The sequence below is a fragment of the Trachemys scripta genome, chromosome 1, assembly GCF_013100865.1.
Source record: "Trachemys scripta elegans isolate TJP31775 chromosome 1, CAS_Tse_1.0, whole genome shotgun sequence".
In the NCBI taxonomy this organism is placed as follows: Eukaryota; Metazoa; Chordata; order Testudines; family Emydidae; genus Trachemys; species Trachemys scripta.
In genome coordinates, this window is record NC_048298.1 from 108910069 (window position 1) to 108933963 (window position 23895).

The 23895-nt window shown below is 46.4% G+C and overlaps 1 protein-coding gene and 1 long non-coding RNA gene across 18 annotated transcripts in view; one reads left to right on the forward strand and one right to left on the reverse strand.

Moving 5' to 3' along the window:
• Window positions 1-23895, forward strand: part of CACNA1C (calcium voltage-gated channel subunit alpha1 C) — a 724164-nt gene that overhangs the window by 685030 nt on the left and 15239 nt on the right. For all 17 annotated transcript variants that reach the window (XM_034781034.1, XM_034780951.1, XM_034780978.1 and 14 more), the window contains 8 exons: window positions 5207-5298; window positions 6749-6914; window positions 7759-7886; window positions 10296-10392; window positions 12229-12331; window positions 20134-20235; window positions 21979-22106; window positions 23503-23637. In XM_034781034.1, coding sequence (XP_034636925.1) covers window positions 5207-5298; window positions 6749-6914; window positions 7759-7886; window positions 10296-10392; window positions 12229-12331; window positions 20134-20235; window positions 21979-22106; window positions 23503-23637 — 951 coding nt within the window. The remainder of the gene's footprint in view (window positions 1-5206; window positions 5299-6748; window positions 6915-7758; window positions 7887-10295; window positions 10393-12228; window positions 12332-20133; window positions 20236-21978; window positions 22107-23502; window positions 23638-23895) is intronic.
• The window catches only part of LOC117882632, a 32508-nt gene continuing 22131 nt past the window's right edge, over window positions 13519-23895 (reverse strand). Inside the window, exon 2 of the long non-coding RNA XR_004647063.1 lies at window positions 13519-13937. This is a non-coding gene — a long non-coding RNA (uncharacterized LOC117882632). The remainder of the gene's footprint in view (window positions 13938-23895) is intronic.

Consider the following 23895-nt stretch of genomic DNA (forward strand, 5'->3'; position numbering starts at 1 on the left):
GCACTGCCAACAGGACTTGACAACCACACCAGCCAAACCAAACAAAACCACTATGTAGGAGACCACAGAGTATGCCATAAAAAGAACATTATAGCCACCCAACCTCCCAAAGGAATATCCCTACAGCCGTATCAAAGGTGGTTTAATGGCTTGCTCGTTGTCACACAGCAATCAGTTTAAATGGCTCCTGGTCATGGTGGTGATCAGGCCTGATTATTCTCTCACCCCACTTTCACATCGGTGTCACTCCATTGACTTCAACAGAGTTACTTGTGATTTACACTAGTGTAAGTAAAAGTATCATCAGACCCAACATCTCAACTCTTTACTTGTGCCAATTCCTCATGAAGCTGCATCAGTACTATATTGTATTCCGCTTCCGAAAACAAATTTGGAACCAGCATGAGCACTAATCTATGCAAATGACTGATACTGTATACAGACAAGTGGAAAAAGCTATTGATGTGCACACAGTATGTGACTGTCCCAGCTATACGTTGCATTCCTGCCTCACTTCCTGGTGATGATTTTTCATGCTAAGCTTTACTTTCCACCTCTTAGTTAATCAAAGGTCTCAGAGCAACTACCAGACCATCAGAGGTTAGAGACCAAAAAAAAAGAAAGGAATGGTGTATCACTTCCAAAGGTCTTTCACCATCCCACAGTTCTTATTCTTCACGATGGAGCCAGAAATTGTTAGAAAGAACGTAAGAAAGGTTAGGCAAAATTCATCTGATCTGCTATATCTCATTTTGTTTTATTTTTATCATAACCCCAATTTACCACCTTTTCACTGTCTACTCTAGTCTCCTCTTTCTCAAGAAACAAAGCTTGGTATCTCTTGAATTAATTTAGACTGTCTCTGTTGCCTCCTCAATAACTCTGTCTATTTAGCTCTCCAATTAGAGTGATCACCTTTTAAAACTTTCCAGTTTTGCCTTTATTAATCTAACTAGCTAATGTTACCAAGATCTTCCTAGTATTCCCTATACAGTATAGGGAACAATTTGGGAATACTGCATTAACGTTACCTAGCTGCTACTACTACCATTTAATGATGACCTCTGTGTGCCTATCTGTCTATAGTATCTCGAATGAGCCTGTCACTGTAATATCTAGGTGCATGATCTAATAATTCTATTATCTTTTGTGAGAAGTAGTTATGCCTGACTTTCCTATTTAATCCTAGTTTTAGATTCAATCCCCTGTTTTTAACCATCTCAGCAGTGGGAAAACCAGATGTCTATCAGTTGTGTTGATCCCTTTCCAAATTCCAAAGACCTCTGCTAGGTCACCTTCTAGTCTCTGCTTTTCCAGTGAGAAGCCCAGTCTTTGATCGTTCTTCATCACTTAGATTCTTCAGACCCGTTATAATGTTCGTTGTCGTATACTGTGCCAAAGGCAATAACGTAATTACAGGTAGTTGGTTCGCACTTATGCCCCCCGGTTTGTGTGCTGTCCTGAGCCTGCCGAAGCAGAGTTCTCGAAGAAAGCCTTCAGTATCTCACTGTTGAGTAGCTCACTTGAAAGCCTAGATGACAATGTCATTAGCATGACAATACCTTGACAATGACATAAGAATTTCCTATATAAAGAAGACCTATCAGTTCATCTTAGCTACCTCTCTGACATGAAGTGTAACAATATTCAAGGCTCACTACCTAACATGCCCAAGTGGAAAAATACAAATTGATGCTGATGGATGAAGCTACCAGTCTGATGATAGCCCAAGAGGCATTGTCTGGAAAGGACAAGAGGGAGGAACCTCCTCCTGCATCTTCCTCTACTTGCAGCTCTTCCCTCACGCTCCGTTTCACTGCTGAGTAGTGTAGCAAGCCTGTAGTAACACTGCCAGTGCCTTATATGAGTTGAAGCTGGGTAGTTAAAAGGACAATCAGACTCTTCCAACAGGGAAACTCCCTCATGTACCGTCTCCTGAAAGGAAAAATATGGGCTGCCTCAACTCAAGCTGCCTCTGAGTATTTGAGCTGTCCTCCCACAACAGTTACTCCCAGCGCCTCCTCAGTGCAGCTGGGGCTGTCACTGCCCACCAGAGAGAGGGGGGATCTGAACCAGGAGAAGCCCAAAGGGCTCTTGAAGAGCATTCTATTTAAAGATGGCCCTTCTGAGATGGAACTGTTTCCCTGTAATTCTCCCTGTACTTCTCTCCTTCTATTTATTTTTTAATTACTGAGGATATTTGCATGCAAAGAGGCTCTTTGTTCCTCCAGAGTCACTCAGTTCTTGCTACTCGTTCTGGCTATAAGGTTACAACACTCTGTCCTTTAAATCAGCATCATGATGATGTCAGATGGGGAATAAAGAGCCCTGAGTAGTTGAAGTTCTAAGAGAACTTTCTGGCCTGGCAAAGCTTCCTCAGCTCTTAGCAGCGGTGGCTATAAAAACTAAAGCTATACAAGCTGCTTTCAAGGAAGCCTGAAACCATCTGAACTCCCCTGCCTTTGGGTGTCATTACAAACTCAAAACCCAGACCCTGCTCATCTCAGATTCGTTGAGGATTGTGGGCTGGATTCTGTGATCTGACTAAGCTGAGCTTGGTGCAAAACTGGTGGAGTTGGAGGGGAGCAAAGATAGCTTTAACCCACCTTTACGCTCCTCCAGTTTTGGGAACCTAATGCCAGTCTCCTTCAATCCTAAGGCTGACCCACAGCCAGTCTGCTCCCCTGTGTAACTCAGAGCAGCATAAGGGATAGGGGTGGATGAAGCCACATGGACTGCAACTGAAGAAAATGTTTGCGCAAGCCCTAGCAAAGCAAAATTGCAGATTCCCTCAGCTCTGATAAATACCAAGATTCGAGTACAAGTACATTCACTGAGGAGGATGCCCTTTAATAAGTGGGCTGCTTAGTGCCCGGATTCATCCCTGATCTAACTCCACTGAAGTGAATGGGGATGCACCTTTGTTTTTTTCCCCAAGTTTTTAATCAGTGGTTCTTAAACTTTCTATGCTTGTATCACAGACCACTACTTGATCCTTAAGACAGTAATTCTCTGGCGGACACCTGCCTTCCTCAACTGGCTCCCACACCTTCCCTGCAGGAACTAGATTGACTGAATTCCTAAGAAGTATCATTAGGACAGTAATGTGTTAGGGAAAGAGGATGGAAATGAAGTCAGTTTGGTATGATGGGGCTGGCTGCTTAGTTACCTTTCCCCCTGGTATACTTGTGCCGTTTATTTCCTCTCCTTACGTGTAGGACTTTGCGCTTACTAGTGCTGCATTTGTCTGTACTGCCTACAGCCCTGACTCGAATCTCTACAGGTCGCTCTGCAGTTTGCCTCTCTGTGTTTACTTCCTCCCTGGCTTCAGTGTTGTCAGCAGATTTGATTATGTTGAATTTTACACCCAAAAAGCCCCAATCAAACCAAAACACACAAAGAAAGAGACTTGTTAATAGGTTTTCCTGTCTGTAGAGCAGCCCAAACACATGCATACAAGGGAGTTCTGGCAGGCATCCAAAGAAGCCATTAAAACTTCCTAGCATGGCAGGACCTCATATTGTTGCAATGATGAAAGCTTTGCCTCTCAGATGGCAGTAACTCCACGGAGCAGCTGATCTCCACAGATCAGAATTGAAGAACCTCTGCTTTAAAAGATATTTCAAGGCTTCTGATAGGTTTTCTCTCTCAGTAACTGTTGCTCTGCATGCTTTGCCCTCTTCCTCCCCCCACTCTCCTTGTCTTCTGATTTCTCCTTTTCCTCATCCTGCCACACCCTCTTTACATACTGTACTCTCTCTCTCTTTCCCCTGCCCTCCCTCTGCATAGCAATTCTGCTCTCTTTTCTTCCTATTCCCTGCCTGAGGTGCTCCTGGTTAGCCATAGGAGGATTCACTAGCACTGCAAGTATTACTCAGAAAAAGTCTGATCCAGAACTCATTGAAATCAATGGAAAGATTCCCATTGCCTTCATTTTTTATCGTGGTCAATCACCAAGTCCTGTATGTCCTTGTGCGGTCCTTAATCATACTTCTCATTGACTTCAATGGGAGTTTTGCCCCAAGTAAGGACTGCAGGATTCACCCCATAGTTTTTTTTTTTTTTATTCTTGCCCCTGTTCCAGTGTCCATGCACCAGTGCTGGTTTATAATAATAATGGAGATATCCCATCTCCTAGAACTGGAAGGGACCTTGAAAGGTCATCGAGTCCAGCCCCCTGCCTTCACTAGCAGGACCAAGTACTGATTTTGCCCCAGATTCCCAAGTGGCCCCCTCAAGGATTGAACTCACAACCCTGGGTTTAGCAGGCCAATGCTCAAACCACTGAGCTATCCCTCCCCTCCCTCTCTGGTTTGGGGCAGAACTGTTTTGAAGCAATCACACCCAGGACACCTGGCAGACATGGTTGCACCATTGCATTCTGGGGTTCCTGAAACGCCTATCTCCTAGCACCAAGCACTGTCGCTATAGACCCTTGGGGGTAAATTCCAAATGTGAGGGTCTACACTATACTAGGGCACAGCTGTTGTGTGCAGATGCAAGGCATCTTATAGACACTGGGCAGTCCAGACAGTGCTCTGTTGCAATGCTTTTTCTCCTAGTGCAGTCTGAGGCTACATCTACACTACGGCGGGGGGGGGGTCGATTTAAGATACGCAAATTCAGCTACGCGAATAGCGTAGGTGAATTCGACGTATCGCAGCCGACTTACCCCGCTGTAGGGACGGCGGCAAAATCGACCTCTGCGGCTTCCTGTCGACGGCGCTTACTCCCACCTCCGCTGGTGGAGTAAGAGCATCGATTTGGGGATCGATTGTCGCGCCCCGAGAGGTCGATTTCTACCCGCGGGTAGTGTAGATCCAGCCTGAGCCTCAGGAACGCCAGTGAAGGAAAGAAAAATTGCAGCCTCTCCTTTCTCATTATTTTTCTTTCCACTGAAAACATCCAGTGTGAGTGTACATTGAAATGAGATCCCCAAGTCACATTTTCATGGCACATGCAATAATGAATGATTAGTTATGTTAATGGTGTATTAGAATATGCCTCTTGTTTCTGTGAGGTGCTTTTCCAGTGATATAGCACAAACAGGAGGAGTAGTAGCAAATATTGGAAACCAGCAGGAAACATCCTGTAGGAAGGGGGAAGGCTCTAGTGCTCATAATCACTAAGATGCAAGGAACTACAGCTGACAAGAGTGTTTTGGGGGCTACAAGACTAAGTTGACGAGACCTCTGCTTTTTGCTAGGTATTTGGTAAAATTGCTCTGAATGATACCTCGTATATAAACCGCAACAACAACTTTCAGACGTTCCCTCAAGCAGTGCTGCTACTCTTCAGGTGGGTGCCGCGGAGTTTTGGACTGTGAGGGTGACTGTGCATCTGGACATGTCTTCTCCATTTTTACCATATCTTAATCATGAGATGATTAGAAATACAGTGTCCCAAATCCAGAACCTAGGATTTTCTATTTTGGGGAAGACCACTGGTCTGCCTGGCCTGATATCCTACCTCCAGCAATGGCCAATACTTGATGTGTCAGAGTAAGGCAACATCCCCACCCCATAAATTCATATATCCAGTTGTTCAGTGGGCTACATGTGCGGGAGGGGAATTATTTCCTTCCCCCTGAGGTGACCAGTTACACACTGAAGCATCAAATCTGATCACCCCAGCTGAGCCACAAATATTGATATTGATCACAAAACCGTCCATTCTTTTAAACCAACCAAAACATTTGGCTCTCTGACCTTCTGCAGCAGGTAAGGGAACCTTTATCACGGTGTTCAAGTGGTTCCCTTAAATGTTCAGAACATAATTGCCTTGCTGGAACACACCAGTGGCCCGTGCAGTCCAGGATTCTGTCTCTGACAATGGCACTGTTTCAGAGAAAAACCTAAAACTCCCACAATGGAAAATACTCTGCCACAGGGGGAAATTTCTTGACCCAGTTGTTGATCAGCTGATATCCTGAAATATGCTATCTCGATGTACATATCTTCCTTTTGTTTACTGTTGTGTCTATATTTATATGGTACTTCATCCACTAGGACCCCCAGATCTTTCTCCCACTAAGGGTTCAGTAGCGTTCAGTCAGTATACAGCATCCATAGGCCTGACAAGACTCCCCCAAGAACCTCCACTACCTATTCAGGTTATTTATCGCTGCTTTGGCAGTCTGTCCCTTTCCCTCACTCCCTTGTGGAGTATGTACTCAGAATGGGATGCCAAACACCAATCAGGGCACTGTTCCTTGCTCAGTTTGACACATCATCCCTCCCCTAACTGGTGTTTGGCACCCAGCTCTGGCTATCTGTGTCAGGCAGGGCAGAGAGTGCTGAGGACTGGACCAACTGAAGGAAAGAGTTTGCAGGGGTACATCACTCTTACATTGCCTGCAGGTTTACAGGGAGTGAGGACAGGGGAAATGGGCAGCTCAGGTGAGGACAGAGAAGAAAAGGATGAGGGAACACAAAATGGGAGAAGCAAAATGCTGATCTCCTTCCAGCCCCTCAAAAATCTCCTCAAACATCTGGTCAGAACATGGCAGCCCCGTATCCATGGTATACAAAAGCAGGTGCTCCAGTAATGGATAACATGATGATAGCAACAAAGCTAGAAGGAAAGGAACATGCCAGTTCATGTTAAACCTGTCCCATCACCCATTGTATGTAGGCCATGACTTCAATGGGAGCAGGAGAAGGCTGTTCATGTGCTTACTGCTGCTTCCCTTTTGAAGTGGTCACTGTTGACTTCACTTCCCCATTCTCAAGTATCCCTTTATGCCCAGGTGTGCCACTGGTGAAGGCTGGCAGGACATCATGCTTGATTGTCTGCCAGACAAGAAGTGCGATCCTGAGTCAGAGCCAACCAACTCTACTGAAGGTGACCATTCCTGTGGGAGCAGCTTTTCCATCTTTTATTTCATCAGCTTCTACATGCTCTGTGCCTTCTTGGTGAGTCAGCATACATGGTACTGGCCTGTGACTGCCCAGTAACCCCTTACTTCCCTGGGCACTGACATTGCGTAGCAGAAAAGTGATCTCATACATAGAAAATCTGATACACATTGTCCACAATGGCCTCACATGATAGTGATAATTGATCCCCACAGTTCATGCTCTGGAGCCTCTCTCTAGACCAAGTTCAACAGCCAGTCACAATATAAACAAGGACACCTCCCATCAGAAAAACAGATTAGTGGCCTGAGGTCTGAAGTGAGGCCACCAGCGCCTCACTCCCACTTTCCCTCCTACCTTCCATCTGTTTTTTATCCACTGCTGCTATTACTGTGAAAACGGCATATCCCACTTGCATCTGCTCCGTCCTGGCAGTGCAGTTCTCCTGGTATTACGCAGTACAGCAGCACGCACTGTGCAGCTGGCCATTAGAGCTCCAAACACCCTCCTAGAAAATGTCTACAATATTTTTAAACCATTTGGCTCAATGCCAGTAAATGACTCCAACTCTGCCCCCAAGGGAAAAAAAACCCAGGCCCCTCCCAGGAAAAAGCCTGTATAAATAGGTAGGCCCTGCAGCATGCCCAAAAGCTCAGCAAACATGGGCTTCATCAATCAGTTGTGGGGAGCAAGATTTGAGGGGCCCTTGCTAAGAACATCTTGCCTCCAACACCTTCCATTTAAATCAAGAGCCTCTGCTTATCTCACTTGACATGGTGTCACCTATGAGAAGAGAGACAATCAAACCACACAGGGCCAGGTTTTGGACGCAAACTGGAAGCCAAGTAAAGTCTGGTGTTCCATGCCTCCTTCTTCACATCACTTCTGTCTTTGTTTGCAGATTATCAATCTTTTTGTTGCTGTTATTATGGATAACTTTGACTACTTGACACGGGACTGGTCCATTCTGGGGCCACATCACCTTGACGAGTTTAAAAGGATCTGGGCAGAGTATGACCCTGAAGCCAAGTAAGTGACTAGGCCTGAACTTCAGAACATGCTAACTTCTGGTGTACAGTCTCTATTCTCTCAAAAGTCTGGCATCCCAGACCCAATGCAATAGGGTAGCATCTTCTCATGGCAGGAAGCAAATCCAGCTGTATGTAAATCTCTGTGAAAACTCTAAAAGGGAAGCAGAAGCTGAAACTTCCCCCATCTCTCCACATGTGAATCAGATAGAGAAGCAGCCTGTTCCAGGATACGTGAGCAGTAGAAAGTCTAGTAAATGGTCTGCTTTTTTTCCCAGCTGCAAGTAATTTTAAATTGTGCACAGCTTGGAAAAATATAGGCCATTTATCAGATTAATAAACAGGCCAGTGGGGGATATGCATTAAGAAGGAGGCTTGTTGAGTGGATTGGTACGCTGGATCACATGCTGTAGTACTGAGTCCCAGCCTGTGACCTGGCCAGTCTGACCCTTCTTGGGTAGCCATAGAAACAGGTCTGTGTGCCCTTATATGACCTGGACTCTGTTACTTTTATGCCTTCTGCTCTGCATCCCATATTTGGCTCACACCAAAGCTGCAGCATTCATTCTTTGGGCTGGTCCACACTAACCCCCACTTCGAACTAAGATACGCAACTTCAGCTACGTTATTCACATGGCTGAAGTCGAACTATCTTAGTTCGAACTTACCGCGGGTCCACACGCGGCAGGCAGGCTCCCCCGTCGACTCCGCATACTCCTCTCACCAAGCAGGAGTACCAGCGTCGATGGCGAGCACTTCCAGGATCGATCCCAGAAGATCGATTGCTTACCGCCGGACCCGGAGGTAAGTATAGACGTACCCTTTGTGTTTCCATGTGTCATCCATATGCCAGCAGCGATGTGGTTGTGCCAGCCGCAGCCTGCATCACTGCATATATGCGTTGCATGTGGAGGGCCAAATTCTCCCCTCTGTTCCACCCCTGCAACTCCACCGACGTTAATAAGTTTGCACAAGAGCAACTGACAGGAGAATTTGACCCACAATTGACTCAGTCTGAAACACTCTTGGGCCTGATGCTCCTTCACACTAGACCTCTTTAAGGCACTCTGACAGTGTAAAGGGGCCTTCAAATGGGTGTAAATTACTTGGCTCTGACAAAGAGATCATGAGTTCAGGACTCATTGGATTCATAGCTAATGCTGGCTGTGCAGCATTTGGGGCTGTGTCACGTTGTTGGAAGTGACATTTAAACAGAGGTCCCTTTTGGCCATCCCTGGTGGCTGTCCAAAGCAATTTTCAATAAAGATAAGAGAGAGCCTCAGTGCTGGAATAAACATTCAATTTGCTAATAAAACAGGCCCTAGTATCCAAGGCATGTTGACATGGGGAGTTATTTCAGAATAGCCGTTCCTGAGGAACTATCCCTGACTAACCCCATGTGTGGACGCTTTTATTCCTGAATAAGAATGCTTTATTCCAAATTAGCTTAATCCACTTGGTTTAAGATAATTCAGAATAGGGCACTCTTATTTCCAGAATAAGAGCATCCACACATGGAGTTAATTGGAAATAGTTAACCTATTTGAAATTCACATGCTTCTTTATTCCAGATTAATTCGCATGTGTAAACGAGCCCCAGGACTCTTTGTAAATAGGGTTAGCCATATGTTGCTGGAGCCATATGACAAATATCACCTGTAAGGATCCACCTGTAAATGGTCTCTTTTTCTCAATCCTGTCTGTATGTCCATGCCACTCCCTGCCAGCCTGAGATTCCAACTCTGGTTGTGGCAACTCCCGTCCCTTCCCCGTTTGAGTTTTTCACTTTTGATGACCCATTTACAAAATTTGGAAAGCCAAATTGCAGCTTTCAAAATGGGTGTATGGAGGCATTAAGGGACTGGATTCTTTCCATTGCCCACTGGCCACAGAGACAGATAGGAGCATAAACAAGAATTGAGGGATGGTGGATCAGGGTTGTGACTGAGACAGAGCACCAGGAAAAGAGAAACCTCGTGCAGCTGCATGGGTCACAAGGCCAGCCCTGTCTGCAATGCTATTTACTAAGGCCAATGTTTTCAAAGGTGACCACTGATTTTGGATGATTCAATATTTTGGGTGCCCACAGTGTCAGGTTGGGCACCCAGAAACTGAGGCCCTGAAATCCATGGCCAATTTTGCAAATATTGGCCTAAGTGTATAATGATTATTGTGTTTTCTTACACATTCAAACTAGTAGGAGATAACTCATGGCTGTGCAAGGCTGGAGAGATACACTTAGTATGAGAGGCGCTGTATAAAGCCACCTGCTATGTCACGTTAACACAGAGTGGTTCTGGAAATCTTGGGATGGAGACCTCATATGTGTTTCTAACAGCATCTGCTCTCAGGCCCTCTCCAGATGGATTGGCAGGCTCTTATATCATCAATATTATATTTTCTTCCCCAGGGGACGGATCAAACACCTGGACGTGGTGACGCTGCTCCGGCGGATTCAGCCTCCGCTGGGCTTTGGAAAGCTCTGTCCTCATCGAGTGGCTTGCAAAGTAAGACAGTGCAGTTGGGGGGAGGTTGGAGGAGGGAAGAACATCTCAGAGGAAGCACAAATGTAACAAATTACAGCTTCATTTACTGATAATCTAGAGCGTAGGTTCTGGGGAATTATCTGGTAAACACTGTTTGCTGCTTTATTAGCTTCTAGTCAGGCCATTTGTTAGCCTATATTATAGATTCCTTGCTAGAGTTTGCAGACTCCCTGGCACAGGAATTATCAGGTATACATAGTGGTAGATGCTATAGACATATTAGCTGGGGAAACAGTCATGTAGGCTATAAAGACCCATCTGAGGAGGTCTGCTGCCCCATAGTGGGGAAGACAGGAATAGTATGTGTTTACTCCGAAGCCGGTATACTGTAATCCTATCCCCTGGCCTATTTCAGATGGGAGTAACCTTCCCCAGGGTTCTTCTGTTGAGAGACGGCAGGCAGTTTCTAGTTGCACTCAGTGCCCTGGTGGGAATCCATTAGCCATATCAAGCTACTATGCGGACTAATAAGGCTCTTGGATAACTGTAGCCCTCAAATATCAATGATGTATGCATGCAGTAGAGACAGATAAATAGATAAGATAGATATGGTCTCTGAAAGGTAGACAGAAATAACAGGGGAGGGGAAATAGCTTTTAGACTTTTCTTGGTACCTAATGCACCTGGGATGAGTTATCATTCCTTAAATAATTTCTACAGACTAAACAGCAGTATTACCTACATATTGAAATAAGAGAAAAGAGGGGGAAGGGAGGAGAGTCTGTGTGTGAAAATTTCCTCCTCAGTTCCTTAGTTAAAAGCTTCCAGTCATCAAAAAGGATTTGCCCTTGTGAAGGATCTGTTTCTAGCCTTTGTGTTTCCTTTCTCCTCTATGGACAAATTTGTCCTTCTCCAGAGACTTATAAAGTTTATATGTTCCTCTTGTAGCTGGTTATTATCAGTCTTAGAATACAACAAGGCTTTGGGCAGAAATACATTACTTTTTGTGGCTGCAACCAGACCACTTCAGCCTGTTATTTTGCCAGCTCTCGCATGCTAAGCAACATCTGGTTGAATCACTGAAACTTGGAACTGCAGAAAGTGGAGGTGGGGAGTCAGCAGCTGGCATTTTTCCCTCCCAAGTCAGCACTGAACCATGCCCAGTTTGGAGGTGTTGGGGGCAAAGTGTTAGTGACAGTGCCATCTTTAGGATAAAATGTAAAATCAAGGCTCTTGTGTCATTATAGATCACCTGGCACAAGGGGAAGGGTGTTAATTCCAGTTTATCATCCACATTCTGATTTAGACAGCTATAGTCTGCCTCTCTAAAATTCTCCATGCAGTTGCAGTAGGATATGGTATTAACTTCATGTCCTAAAAGGTGGTGGAGAGTTTCTGTGATTTGTTAAACAGCTCTGCACCAGAGGTAGCTACATTTCAGTGGTGGGCAAAGTGATTCCCTATAGATTGCAAAGCACTTCACAATCATTAGGAATTAAAGATGCCATGTAAATGTAAAATGTTGCTTCTACTATAATAAATACCAGTCTGTGTAGATGCATTGTGGGTACATGCCCACTTGCTACTGGGGAAAGTGGAGAGATAAATTATGTCCTGATCTAGAAAGGGTTATTCACATTGAAGTACTGTAATATATGCCTCTGGGCAAACACATTCTACTGTTATGATGGTATGAAGAATCCTTTTCTATCTGTGTAACCAAGCACATGGACTGTGTCTGCATTGGTGGGAGGGGTGATAAGTCTGGAGAGTGGTGTGAGGGCATGAGAAAAAACATGTTGTTGAGTAGTGTGTGCTGACTGCATGATTGTTCTGTTTCTTCTCCCTACCCCATAGCGCCTAGTCTCTATGAATATGCCACTGAACAGTGATGGGACTGTCATGTTTAATGCCACCCTCTTTGCATTGGTCAGAACAGCACTGAGGATCAAAACTGAAGGTAACCCACTCAGGCTGCGCCTCCTAATCTCAAAGAATGTGTATGACGCATGTGATTTTATTTCATGCATGTGACTGCGTGTGATGACTGGGAGCGTAGATGGATGACACCTATGCTGAAATTTACTGGGTCTGAAAATGACATATGGAGATCACATGCATAAAATGATTCCAGCTATTCACTTTGAGTGTGTGCCACGGGAAGCAAATGTAAATGTGTAAAAAGGAATAATACCCTAGAGGGACGGTACAGTGTTTCTAGCGAAGTGTCATCCAGGCAACTGGTACCTTTGTAGTATCATTCCGGATTATTAATAATTTTCCTAAAATTCCCTCTTAGATGATCTTGCAACTAAAGCTGCAGCTCTAGTGAATGCTCAGATAAGGTCAGGAAAAGAGGGGAAAAGGTGGCGTAAGTGCCAAAGCTGTAAATCTGCACCTTCAGAGGGCAGCAAATAGGCTCTGGGGTAACAGCCTGAAATCACTGACCACTCTAGGATGGAGAAAAGATGCTACCAAGGAACAATACTGGCCAAAAGGGCTAGATCCTCAGCCCCTGCTCTGTCACCTTTGCACTACATGGCAGAAGGTGAGCTGCCATAAAGGACAGCTGAGGAGATCCCTTGTGTGGGGAGCCCAAACGTGGCATGGAGCTGGTCTAGCCATATAAACACCACCCAGTACTGGTCTCCCTAGCTGTCGGAGATGTCCCTTGAATCCTCCTGAGAGATCTTGATGGAACTTTCTTGGCAGTATCTGCAATCCCCTGCCAAAGGTGTCTAGGTTTGGCAGCCTTATTTCTTCCTCTGCCGTAGGACGCTTTCCCACACCGGTCAGCGATAACTTAGGCTGGCACAATTGCAGTACATAGGCTAGCAGCATACGGGCCCAAGCGGCTTCAGGATGCCAGCTGTGCTCTCTGTGCCCTTGTTACCCTCAGGAGGGAGATATCAGCTAAAATCACCATTGCCTGTGGACAGTGGTGCCAGTATTCAGTGCCATTGCCCTATACTCCTAGTGTCATGCAGCCGAGCAATTCCCTCTTCACTTCTGTCACCCGGGTAGGCTCAGAATTCCTTTTCACACACCCAGCACCAAATTCACTGGTAGTAGAATCAGCCAACCAAAAGAACAAACAGCAGCATTTCCAGTCCACTTCCTCTGACAAGGACAGAAAAAGAATGGACCTACTCGGCCACAAAGTTTATGCATCAACCACGCTATAATTTAGAGTGGCAAACTATGTGGCCCGACTGGCCAAATATGATCACAGAAATTACAGGAAACTCATGGACTTAATGACGTCCCAGAGGACAAGAGACACCAATTTAAAGCAATACCCTCTGAAGGGCAGATTATTTCCCGCACGGCATTGCAGGCTGCCCTTGATGCTGCGGACACATCTGCCAGGTCCACTGTGACGGCCGTAGTGATGCGTCAGGCTTCATGATTTACCTCTTCTTCTTTCCCACGCAAGATTCAAAACACCGTGGAGGATCTTCCCTTTGATGGCGAGAAGTTATTTGCAGCAAAAAACAATGAGGTGCTGCACACCTTGAAGGATTCCAGAGCGATGCTTAGATCCCTAGGCATCCATACACCGGAAACTAGAAGAAGACAATACAGGTATCAGCCTTACCAACACCCACGATACCCAGCCCACACACAAGAGAGGCCATACGACCACCAGCAGCAACACCGCCAGAGACCCAGGCATCAACGACGACGCCTCACAACATCGGCACCGTTTCAACTCCCTCCATCTAATAAGCAGATTTGAAGCCTTGGTCGAGGGTATAGAAGACCTCCCACCCACTCCAGCGCTTATACTTCTCATCCAGCCTTTTGGTCACCATTTACTCCCATTCTACCACAACTGGAGAGCCATCACTACGGACAGATGGGCCCTAGAGGTCATCCGATTGGGCTATTCCATCCCCTTCCTGTCCATACCTCCTCGCCCCCACCACTTCATCCCTCTTCAGGGACCCCTCTCCAACAAGAGGTGCAACGTCTTCTACAAATAGGAGCAGTGGAGACGGTACCCGATCAGCACGGGGAAAGGGTTTTTATTCCCACTACTTTTTGACAGAAAAGAAAAGTGGGAGATGGCAACTCATCCTTGACCTCAGGTGACTCAACAAATTCATCAGAAAGCAAAAATTCAGAATGGTTACCCTCACAGCCATAATTCCAGCACTGGAGCAGGGAGATTGGTTTTCAGCCCTCGACCTGCAGGATTCTTACTTTCATGTAACTATATACCTCGCCCACAGGCGTTTTCTCAGATTTGTTATGGGCTTAAATCACTATCAATACAGGGTTCTACCCTTTGGTCTCTCATCAGCACCCCGCGTCTTTTCCATGATTCTCGCGGTGGCAACAGTGTACCTATGGAAAAATGCGAGCGGAGAGGGCTAGAGTCATACTAATAGCCCCTACGTGGCCCAGACAGGCATTGTACTCATTTTTAACGAGGATGTCAGTTTGCCCACTGATTCCACTTCCCCCCCTTCCGAACCTATTATCACAACACAGGGGTCAACTACACCACCCCAACGTAATGATGCTGCACCTCAAACCAATGATTCTCTAATGAGGAACTAGATTGCTCTGAACAGGTACAAAACGTACTGTTACATAGCAGAACGCAATCCACTCGTACCACCTATCTCCATAAATGAACTAGGTTCACTCCCTGGTGCTCCCCTAAGCACACCGCTCCTGCTTCTGCCCCTCTTTCACTAGACTAATACTAGACTATCTTTTAGAACTTAAGCTATCTGGGCTCTCCCTTAGCTCCATAAAGGTACATCGAGCAGCAATTATAGAGTTTCACAATAAGACCAGAGACACTTCTATCTTCGCCCCCCCCCCATCACAAAGCGGTTCCTCAAGGGCCTCCAGACCCTATACCCAGACATTAGACCACCCACTCAACCCTGGGACCTACACTTGGTCCTCACATGGTTGATGCACCATCCATTTGAGCCACTTGCAACATGCTCTCTCCTACATCTATCCATGAAAACTGCATTGTTAGTTGCCATTACATCTGTCAGACGTGTAGGAGAACTTGGAGCACTTATGGCTGAACCGTACATTATATTTTTTAAAGACAAAGTCACACTCAGAACACATCCTAAATTTCTCCCAAAGGTGCATTCCTCCTTCCACCTCAATGAACCTATCCATCTATCAATTTTCTTTCCTAAACCACATGCCAACACTTCGAAATCAGCAATGCACACACTCGATGTGTGCAGAGCATTGTCCTTTTATCTGGATAGGACTAAGCCCTTTAGGGCTTCCCCTAAACTTTTCATTTCAATCGCAGAATGATCAAGAGGCAAATCCATCTCTACCCAGAGAATATCCAATTGGATAGCAGACTGCATCCACTTATGCTACCAACTAAAGAAGATGAATCTTCCAACTTCTGTTAGAGCACACTTCACCAGATCTCTGTCAATGTCTATGGCATACGTAACATTCCCCTCACAGATATTTGCAAAGCCGCCACCTGGGCTTCAGAGCATACCTTTGCTAAACATTGTGTTCTTACTCTGGGACCCCTGACCGACGTTCAAATGGGCTGAACTGTGCTGTCTACAGCTTTCTTACCAGATCCGAAGTCCCTATCTCCTTAAGAAATGCTGCTTTTCAGTCATCTGGAGTGGAGCACCACAGGGACATCTCTCGAAGAAGAGGAGGTTACTCACCTGTGCAGTAACTGATGTTCTTTGAGATGAGTGTTCCTGTGGGTGCTCCACTACCCACCCTCCTCCCCTCTACTTCGGAGTTTGGAGCGGTCTCCATTGTAGAGAAGGAACTGAAGAGCCCGGGCCACCCACGTGCACATTATTGAGGCACATTTGGCGCGTGAGGGAGGCACCGTGTGTGCGCGGCCCGTGCGAGTACTACTGTAAAAATCTCCAAGCGAAGGCGCAGGGGTGCACCAACACCTGGAGTGGAGCACCCACAGGGACACTCATCTTGAAGAACGTCAGTTTCTGCACAGATGAGTAACCTTCTCTTACTTGTTATTGTACAGTGTGACACAACTCAGAGGTCCAGTGACAAGCACAGTGTAATAATTATCAATGTACCACAAGCAACACAAAATGAATAGGTGCATTGACAGTGTTATAGTCACAGATGTACCCCAACCTCACATAACTCCTAGCAAGCCCCAAAACTGCAGGGCCAGGCAGAGCACAGACCACCACAGCACATTACTGCGGCTTGCTGTAAAAGTGCTCTTTCAAAGTCTCCCTGAGCTGGATAGCTCCATGTTGAGCTTTTCTAATAGCCCTTATGTCTGGCTGTTCAAACTCAGCAGAGAGCCACTCCACCTCTGGCACCCACCCTAGCGGCAGCTTTTTGCCCTTTGCCTCACAGACATTATGCAGGACCCAGCAGGTGGCTATAATCATTTTTTTTCACTGAGCTCCTGTCTTGTCAATAAACTATGCCAGTCTCCCTTCGCTCTATCAAAAGCACATTCAACTGTCATTCTGTACCTGGTGAGCCGGTAGTTGAATCTTTCCTTGGTGCTGTCGAGGTGGCCGGTATACGGCTTTGGGAGCAAGGGGTAGGCTGGGTCCTCCAGGACCATTCTTACCATCTCATCGTCCCCAGTGGTAATCCTCTGTTCAGGAAAGAAAGTCCCTGCTTGCCGCTCTCTGAACAGTCCTGTGTTTATTTAAAGATGTGAGCGTCATGCACCTAACCTGACCAGCCAACACTGATATCAGTGAAGTGTCCCCAGTGAGCCACCAACACTTGCATAACCATAGAAAAGTTGCCCTTTCTGTTGACGCACTCTGTGGCAAGGTGTGATGGGGCCAAAATAGAGATATTTGTGCCAGTTATTGCCTCATCACAATTTGGGTATCCCATTGCTCCAAATCCATCCACTGTGGCCTGCGCATTGCTGAGAGTCAAAGTTCTGCATAGCCGGAGACGATTGATGGCCCTGCACAGTTGTATAACCGTAGCCCCCACAGTGGATTTTCCTGTTCCAAAATTGTTTCCCACTGACGTTTCCACAGTGCAAGCACCACTCTCTTCTCCGCTGTCCGTGCAGTCTCATTCTGGCGTCCCTGCACTGGAGGGCTGGGGCAAGCTCAGCATGCAGATCGAGGAATGTGGCCTTGAGCGTTCTGCAGCTGCTGCTCATGGTCCTGTTCTTGCGTTACGATGCGATCCCATCAGTCGATGCTCATTTCTCGGGCCCAGAAGTGGCACTCCACTGTCTGCAGATGCTCCATGAATACCATCAACAACCTTGCATTGGTTCTCACTATGTTCCACAGCAGTCTGTCCTCCATGAAATCATCATGTTTCCCGCTGATTTGGGTCTTCTTATGGCTCTACGATTACCAGAGGATCGTGCATCCTGTGCGTGCAACGCTTATGACAATAGTGCAAAGCTGTGCAGGCTCCGTGCTTCTGTCAGAGATGGTGGAGAACGAGGATGGCAGCGTGGGTTTGTGGGATATTTTAAAAAGTGCAAAAAATATGGGCTATAGATGACAATATGGGATGGAGACCATTGAAAACTGGGAAGTTGACCTCTTGCTCCCAGTCACCCCTGGGCGACTTGTTTTGGCTCCACCAGGCATTGCCAAAACTTCCCAAAAGATAATGGGTGCTGGATGGTAGCGGGTTGCACACTGGGATACCTATCGATGGTGCACCACACTGTGCATCAATACAAGCACTGCTGGTGAGTATGCGCAGCGCTGACGCAGGGAGGCAAGTATACATACGTGCACAAGGAATATACTAACTGCGGTAGTTTTATGCCGATGTAACTTGCGTGGACCAAAGTTTATGGTGTAGACATGGCCTTAGCTTCAAGTGTCATCTTCATGGTTAAAACAGGAGACTGGGAATCAGAACACATGAGTTCTAATTCCTGACTTTGACACTGACTTGCTGTGTAATCCTGAGCAAGTCACTTAACATTATCATTCATTAAGAACTGCTGGTGTGCACAGTGCTGTGCAGAACATTGGGGAGGATGGAGTTCCCATAGGGGCTTCCAGTCTTAGGTCCAATTCTGCAAGCTCACTGTGTCAGGAGGTGGAGGGGACTCCTACTGTAAGTCCACAGGAGGCTTACAAAACTGGGTCCCTCATTAGTCTGACAGAACATTAGGGGCATGGAAAGCACTAGATGGGGTGGAACCTGAAAGGGGTTCAGAAGTAGGGTGACCAGCTGTCCCATTTTTAAAGGGACAGTCCCGTTTTTTGGGACTTTTTCTTAGGGTACATCTACACTACAGCGGGGAGTTGATTTAAGATACGCAAATTCAGCTACGTGAATAGCGTAGCTGAATTCGACGTATTGCAGCCGACTTACCCCGTTGTGAGGACGGCGGCAAAATCGACTTCTGCCGCTTTTTGTCGGTGGCGCTTACTACCACCTCCGCTGGTGGAGTTAGAGCGCCGATTCAGGGATCGATTGTCACGTCCCAACGGGACGCGATAAATCGATCCCCGAGAGGTTGATTTCTACCCGCCGATTCAGGCGGGTAGTATAGACCAGACCTTATATAGGCGCCTATTACTCCTCACCCCCTGTTCTGTTTTTTCACAGTTGCTATCTGGTCACCTTATGCAGAAGGCAATATTGATTTGGTTGTAAGAGCCTGGGAGTTCACTTAGGGTAACAATGATACACTCCATGAGGAAAGTGCACTTGGGGAGGAGAGGGTGGTAGTTTGATCCACCAGGAGAAGGAAGGGAATTCCATGCATAAAGGACTGCATGGAAGAAGGGGCATACATGAGAGTCAGAAAAATAAACCAAAGGGGCTGTAAGGTGAGCAGCTTGAGAAGAGAGAGGCAGTTGGAAGGGGATCACAGACAATGGAGATACTAATATTTACTCAGTCCCACAGGTGTTGTGTTGCTTGATTCAGTAATGTCTGTTAAGGAGGTAGAGTTCCTTGGATGCAATATCCTAGTCCCTGGTATGGTCCCCTCAAGTATTTTTGTACCATGTTTATATACCTCGCAGGTGGAGCCTATTAAGCTCTTAAAGCCCTTCCTCATAAAATAAGCAAGAATACCTTTAAAATAGCCTTTGTGCTAGTTTGTCAGAATGCTTTGCATGTCTCTAGTGCCTTCCCGTAGCACTTCACGCACCACCAACTTCAGACTCTCAACTTCCCTGTGAGGTGGTAGTACGTATGCTTTGCAGATGGGGAAATTGTGGCACAGAGCAGGGAAGAGCTGGGAGTAGAATCCAGGTCTCCTGACTCCCAGCTGTGCTGTTACTACAAAATGGTTCTTCCTTCGGAAGTAGTTCCCCTCCACAGGCCCTCTGCTGTCACTGCTCGGCCTTCACTGGACCTCCGGAAAGGCGGGAAGTGCTGTATCTGATCACGCATGTGGTCATTTATAGTATAAAATGGTCCTACAGTTTTCTGTCTCTCTCGGCCAGGCTGCCCCAGGCAATGCCCATCCAGAGCAGACGTCCGACCACACCCAGAATCAGAATGTGCGCTCCCACCTTTCCATCTCTCCACAGGTGTGAGCGGCTCCTGAGTCTCTACACGTTTAGGAATTAGACTGTCTGCTGTGAGCAGGAGGGAGTAAGCCATGGTCAGACAATCCCATTGCCCACATTCAATTGCCCTCTGCTGCTCTTGAAGCATTCTCCTGCTGTAAGAGAGTGCATTCGGCAGACATTTGAGCCACTTTTTTCCTTTTGGGATGCAGGACTATAAGTGTGAAATTTTCTCCTCTGCTGGAGCTGGCTTAATTCCTCTGTTCACTGATTCCCCTGGCAGGTAACCTGGAGCAAGCCAATGAGGAGCTGCGAGCGATCATTAAGAAAATCTGGAAGCGCACCAGCATGAAGCTGCTGGATCAGGTTGTGCCCCCGGCAGGCGGTGAGCAAACTAGCCTTTCCTTGTCTGTCTGTCTTGTCACCCCTTTCTCTACCTGCTGTTTGTCTTTCCATAATCCTGTCACTTTTGTGGTCCTGGATGGGATATGGGAGGCATGCTTTCCTCTACACGATGGTATCTGTCAGACTGGACATTACAGCTGGTTGAGTGCTGATCATGCTTGTATCAATGAATGTGTAACCCTCTCAATGGGCAACTTTTGGGAGGAGGTGGAGATGTCAGGGTGGGACAGAAAACAATATTCTCAGATGCATACACCAGATCTAAATGGGGTGATGTTTACAGTTCTCTACACGCTCCCATTGAGCCAGGGACAACAGGATTTTGCCTTGCATTACGCATGGCCTTTCGCTGGAGGGCTAGATGCTTATCAGTATTGCATAACTCTAACGTGATCCCTGGTACAGGGTGTTCTATTTATTTGCCTTGTCAGTGACTATTTGCTGCCAGGGCGAGAAGAAGCAATAAACATTTAGTAGCTGTAGGCAGGGCATAGGAGAGCAGAGTAACATCACTTTTATCAGCATGTCAGAAATAAACCTTCAACCTTGAGCGAAGGCTATGGCCTCTTCTCCTGGGTTCCTAGGCCTGTGCTTTCAGCTTGTCCTCCTGTCAGATCCATATGGACACAGTGGGCCAGATTCTCAGCTGGTGTAAATTGGCATAGATCCACATCTGGCCCAGTATGTTATTGAGGTAGATTTGGGAGTATGCACCGGGATTTTATCTGAGGCATGCTTTCTGTCCCCCTCCCCCTCCCTGCCCTCCTTTTCTGCTACCTACTTTCTGTCTCACTCTCCCCTCTCACCCTCTGTCCCACTTTTCTCTTTCCCACAGCCCCTTTATCCATCCCTCTTTACCCTCTTGCTTGACCCCTCCTCTTAGCCCATCCTCCCCCAACTCCTGACCCTCTCACAGCATCAGAACAATGACCCTCCTCTCTTCTGGCCCATCCATCTCCTGACAGCTCATCCTCGGCAGGAGCATGATTGACACTTGTGGTTTCCAGGCACTGGGCGTCTGGTCTCCCCTCTTGTACCTCAATAATGAGCCTTCATGCTGGGCTGGTGAGCCTTCCCACAGCCACGCTGCATTATTGCTGACCCCCCATTCAGGCTGTCACTCAGAATCGCACTTTGGAGATCGTCTGTATTTAAGGTCAGATCCTGAAATCTTTGCTCAGCCCTTGTCCTCACGGAAATCAATGCCCCACAAAACTTCCATTGACTCCAGGTGGGTTTTGCCTAAATAAAAATTGAGTTAAGATTTGACCCATTGACGTCAATGAGAGTTTTGGCTGAGTAAAGAGAGAGCAAGGACTGCAGGATTTGTCCCTTGGTTTGAAGCAGGTACTAACTCACAAGAGGACGTTGCAGGTACACTGAGGTTTTATCTGGGAAATTGGTACAAGTGACTGAAATGGTCAGGAGCCATGTCTTTAGAGTAAATGTACCCATCAGTTATAGGCATTCTATACCAGTATAGCTAACCTATGCCCGTAGATGTAAGCCATCTCTGACCCCCACAGAGCCTCTGCAAACAGCTATGGCTCTGGAGTAAATGTGCCCTCTAGCCTGCTGTACTTCTACCCTGAAAACAAATGCCTTTGCCTCTCTTTGGTTCCTGGGATTTCTTCTGTAAATGGCAAAGCTCTGCAGCTTGCATTGGTGAATTCACTGTTTACAATCAGCTGCTTGTTTGCTTTTGGAAATATCCCCCATGCAGACGATGAGGTGACAGTCGGGAAGTTTTATGCCACTTTCCTGATCCAAGAGTATTTCCGGAAATTCAAGAAACGTAAAGAACAAGGCCTCGTGGGCAAACTCTCACAGCGGAATGCTCTCTCCTTGCAGGTGAGTGATGGGCAGATATGGGCCTGGGTGCCACAGGAATGAAACAAGGACATAGAGCTGGAGGTTTAATAAGTTTGTAGACTTCCTTAACCTTGTTATAGTCAAGGACACTTGGCCATGCCTCCTTCCCAGCAAGTGCTATGCACTTTGGGAACTGTACTGAGCAACAGACAGGCCCCTCAGTAGAGGGAACATTGGAGGCACCTTGAGCTGCCATATCAATCTCTCCAGATAGACGTTCATCTATCAAAGGCCATGCACCCTTCCTTATGTTGGCGGGATGCTGGGGTGAATTATGTTCATAGTTGATAAATCCATTGGTAATGTTTGGGAAGTGCTTTACATTTGATAGTTAGTTCCATTTGGTTTCCATTTGGATAGCTGGTACTAAATAAATGTAAGATCGTTACTGTTGTCATGTTTCATCCTAAACCCCTCTGAGGAGGGAGTCATTATGGATAGGTCAGGGAAGGTGTCTGGCAGTTAAAAAAAACCAAGGCAGATGCCTGGATTCAAGAGGCATCATAGTCCAGCAGATAGGGCATGGGAGTATGAGTCCTGGGATCTAGTGTCAGTTCTGCCACTGATTCGCCGTGTGGATTGCTAGATTGCGTGTCAGAGGCTTCCATTGCATTTCTGAAAAAAGAATTTTGCGTTTATTACAGCTACAGAACTCAGAGCAATTCCCAGCTCTATACACTTCTGAAACTATTACAGTAAGAAAGAGAGATAACACTGGATTCCAAGCAAACAATGTGCCATGTGAGAAATAGCCTGATATATACACAGCATCAGCATAGGACAGCTTTACTGTTTCCTAGAACAACACTAACTGAGACACATTCCAATTAATGAGGTCTGGTAAATGCTGGGTATAGTTTCTGGCTAAAATTTCCAAATCTGGGTGCCAAAAATTCAGCTCTCCACTCCATATTTAAGTACCTGAATAAAATTGGCCTGAAAGGTGCTGAGCTCCCGTTGACTTCAGCTGGAACTGTAGGTGCTCAGCTCTTTTATTTGTGTGCCCAAATACGGATTTAGGAGCCAAACTCTAAAGCACCCACACTTGCTCATTTGGGCTTGTATGTTTATGCACATGTGCAGTACTTGTTAAAACAAGCACCTGGTAATGAAGAGTCTTTGGTCCTATTGCTAATTCTGCCAGAAATTTGCTATGCAGCCTTTAGCAACTTACCCTCTTTGTGAGTTGGTCTCGCCACCTCTAAAAGGGGAATGGGGTAACAGTACCTGCTGACCTCACAGGGCAGTGGTAAGGTTAAATTAATCAATGTTCATAAAATGCAGGGTAGCAGATGATGTCCAGTGTAAAGTGATACTGTTTTTATTGCTTGCCTAACTACATGGAAACAGAGTGTTACATGGTACTGTTTTCCAGGCCGGGTTGCGCACATTGCATGACATTGGGCCAGAGATCCGACGGGCAATCTCCGGAGACCTGACAGCTGAAGAGGAGCTAGACAAGGCCATGAAAGAAGCTGTTTCCGCTGCCTCTGAAGATGATATCTTCAGGGTAGGTGCTACTGCTGAAATCCTTCTTTTCCTCTTGAATGAGGCTACGTGCTGAGTCCAATACATTAGATTGGGCAATGCTATATGGTACATTTCAGTTTCTCTCTTTCAGTTTCCCAGGCTGTATTATAGAGAACAGAAATGGAAAATATAAAGCTATATGTCAAATAGAATCAGATGGCCAAATCCCGAGGGCCTCATGTAGTGTTCATTCCATTTTTCCTCAGTGGAGTTTTGCCTGAGTAAAGACTGAATACAG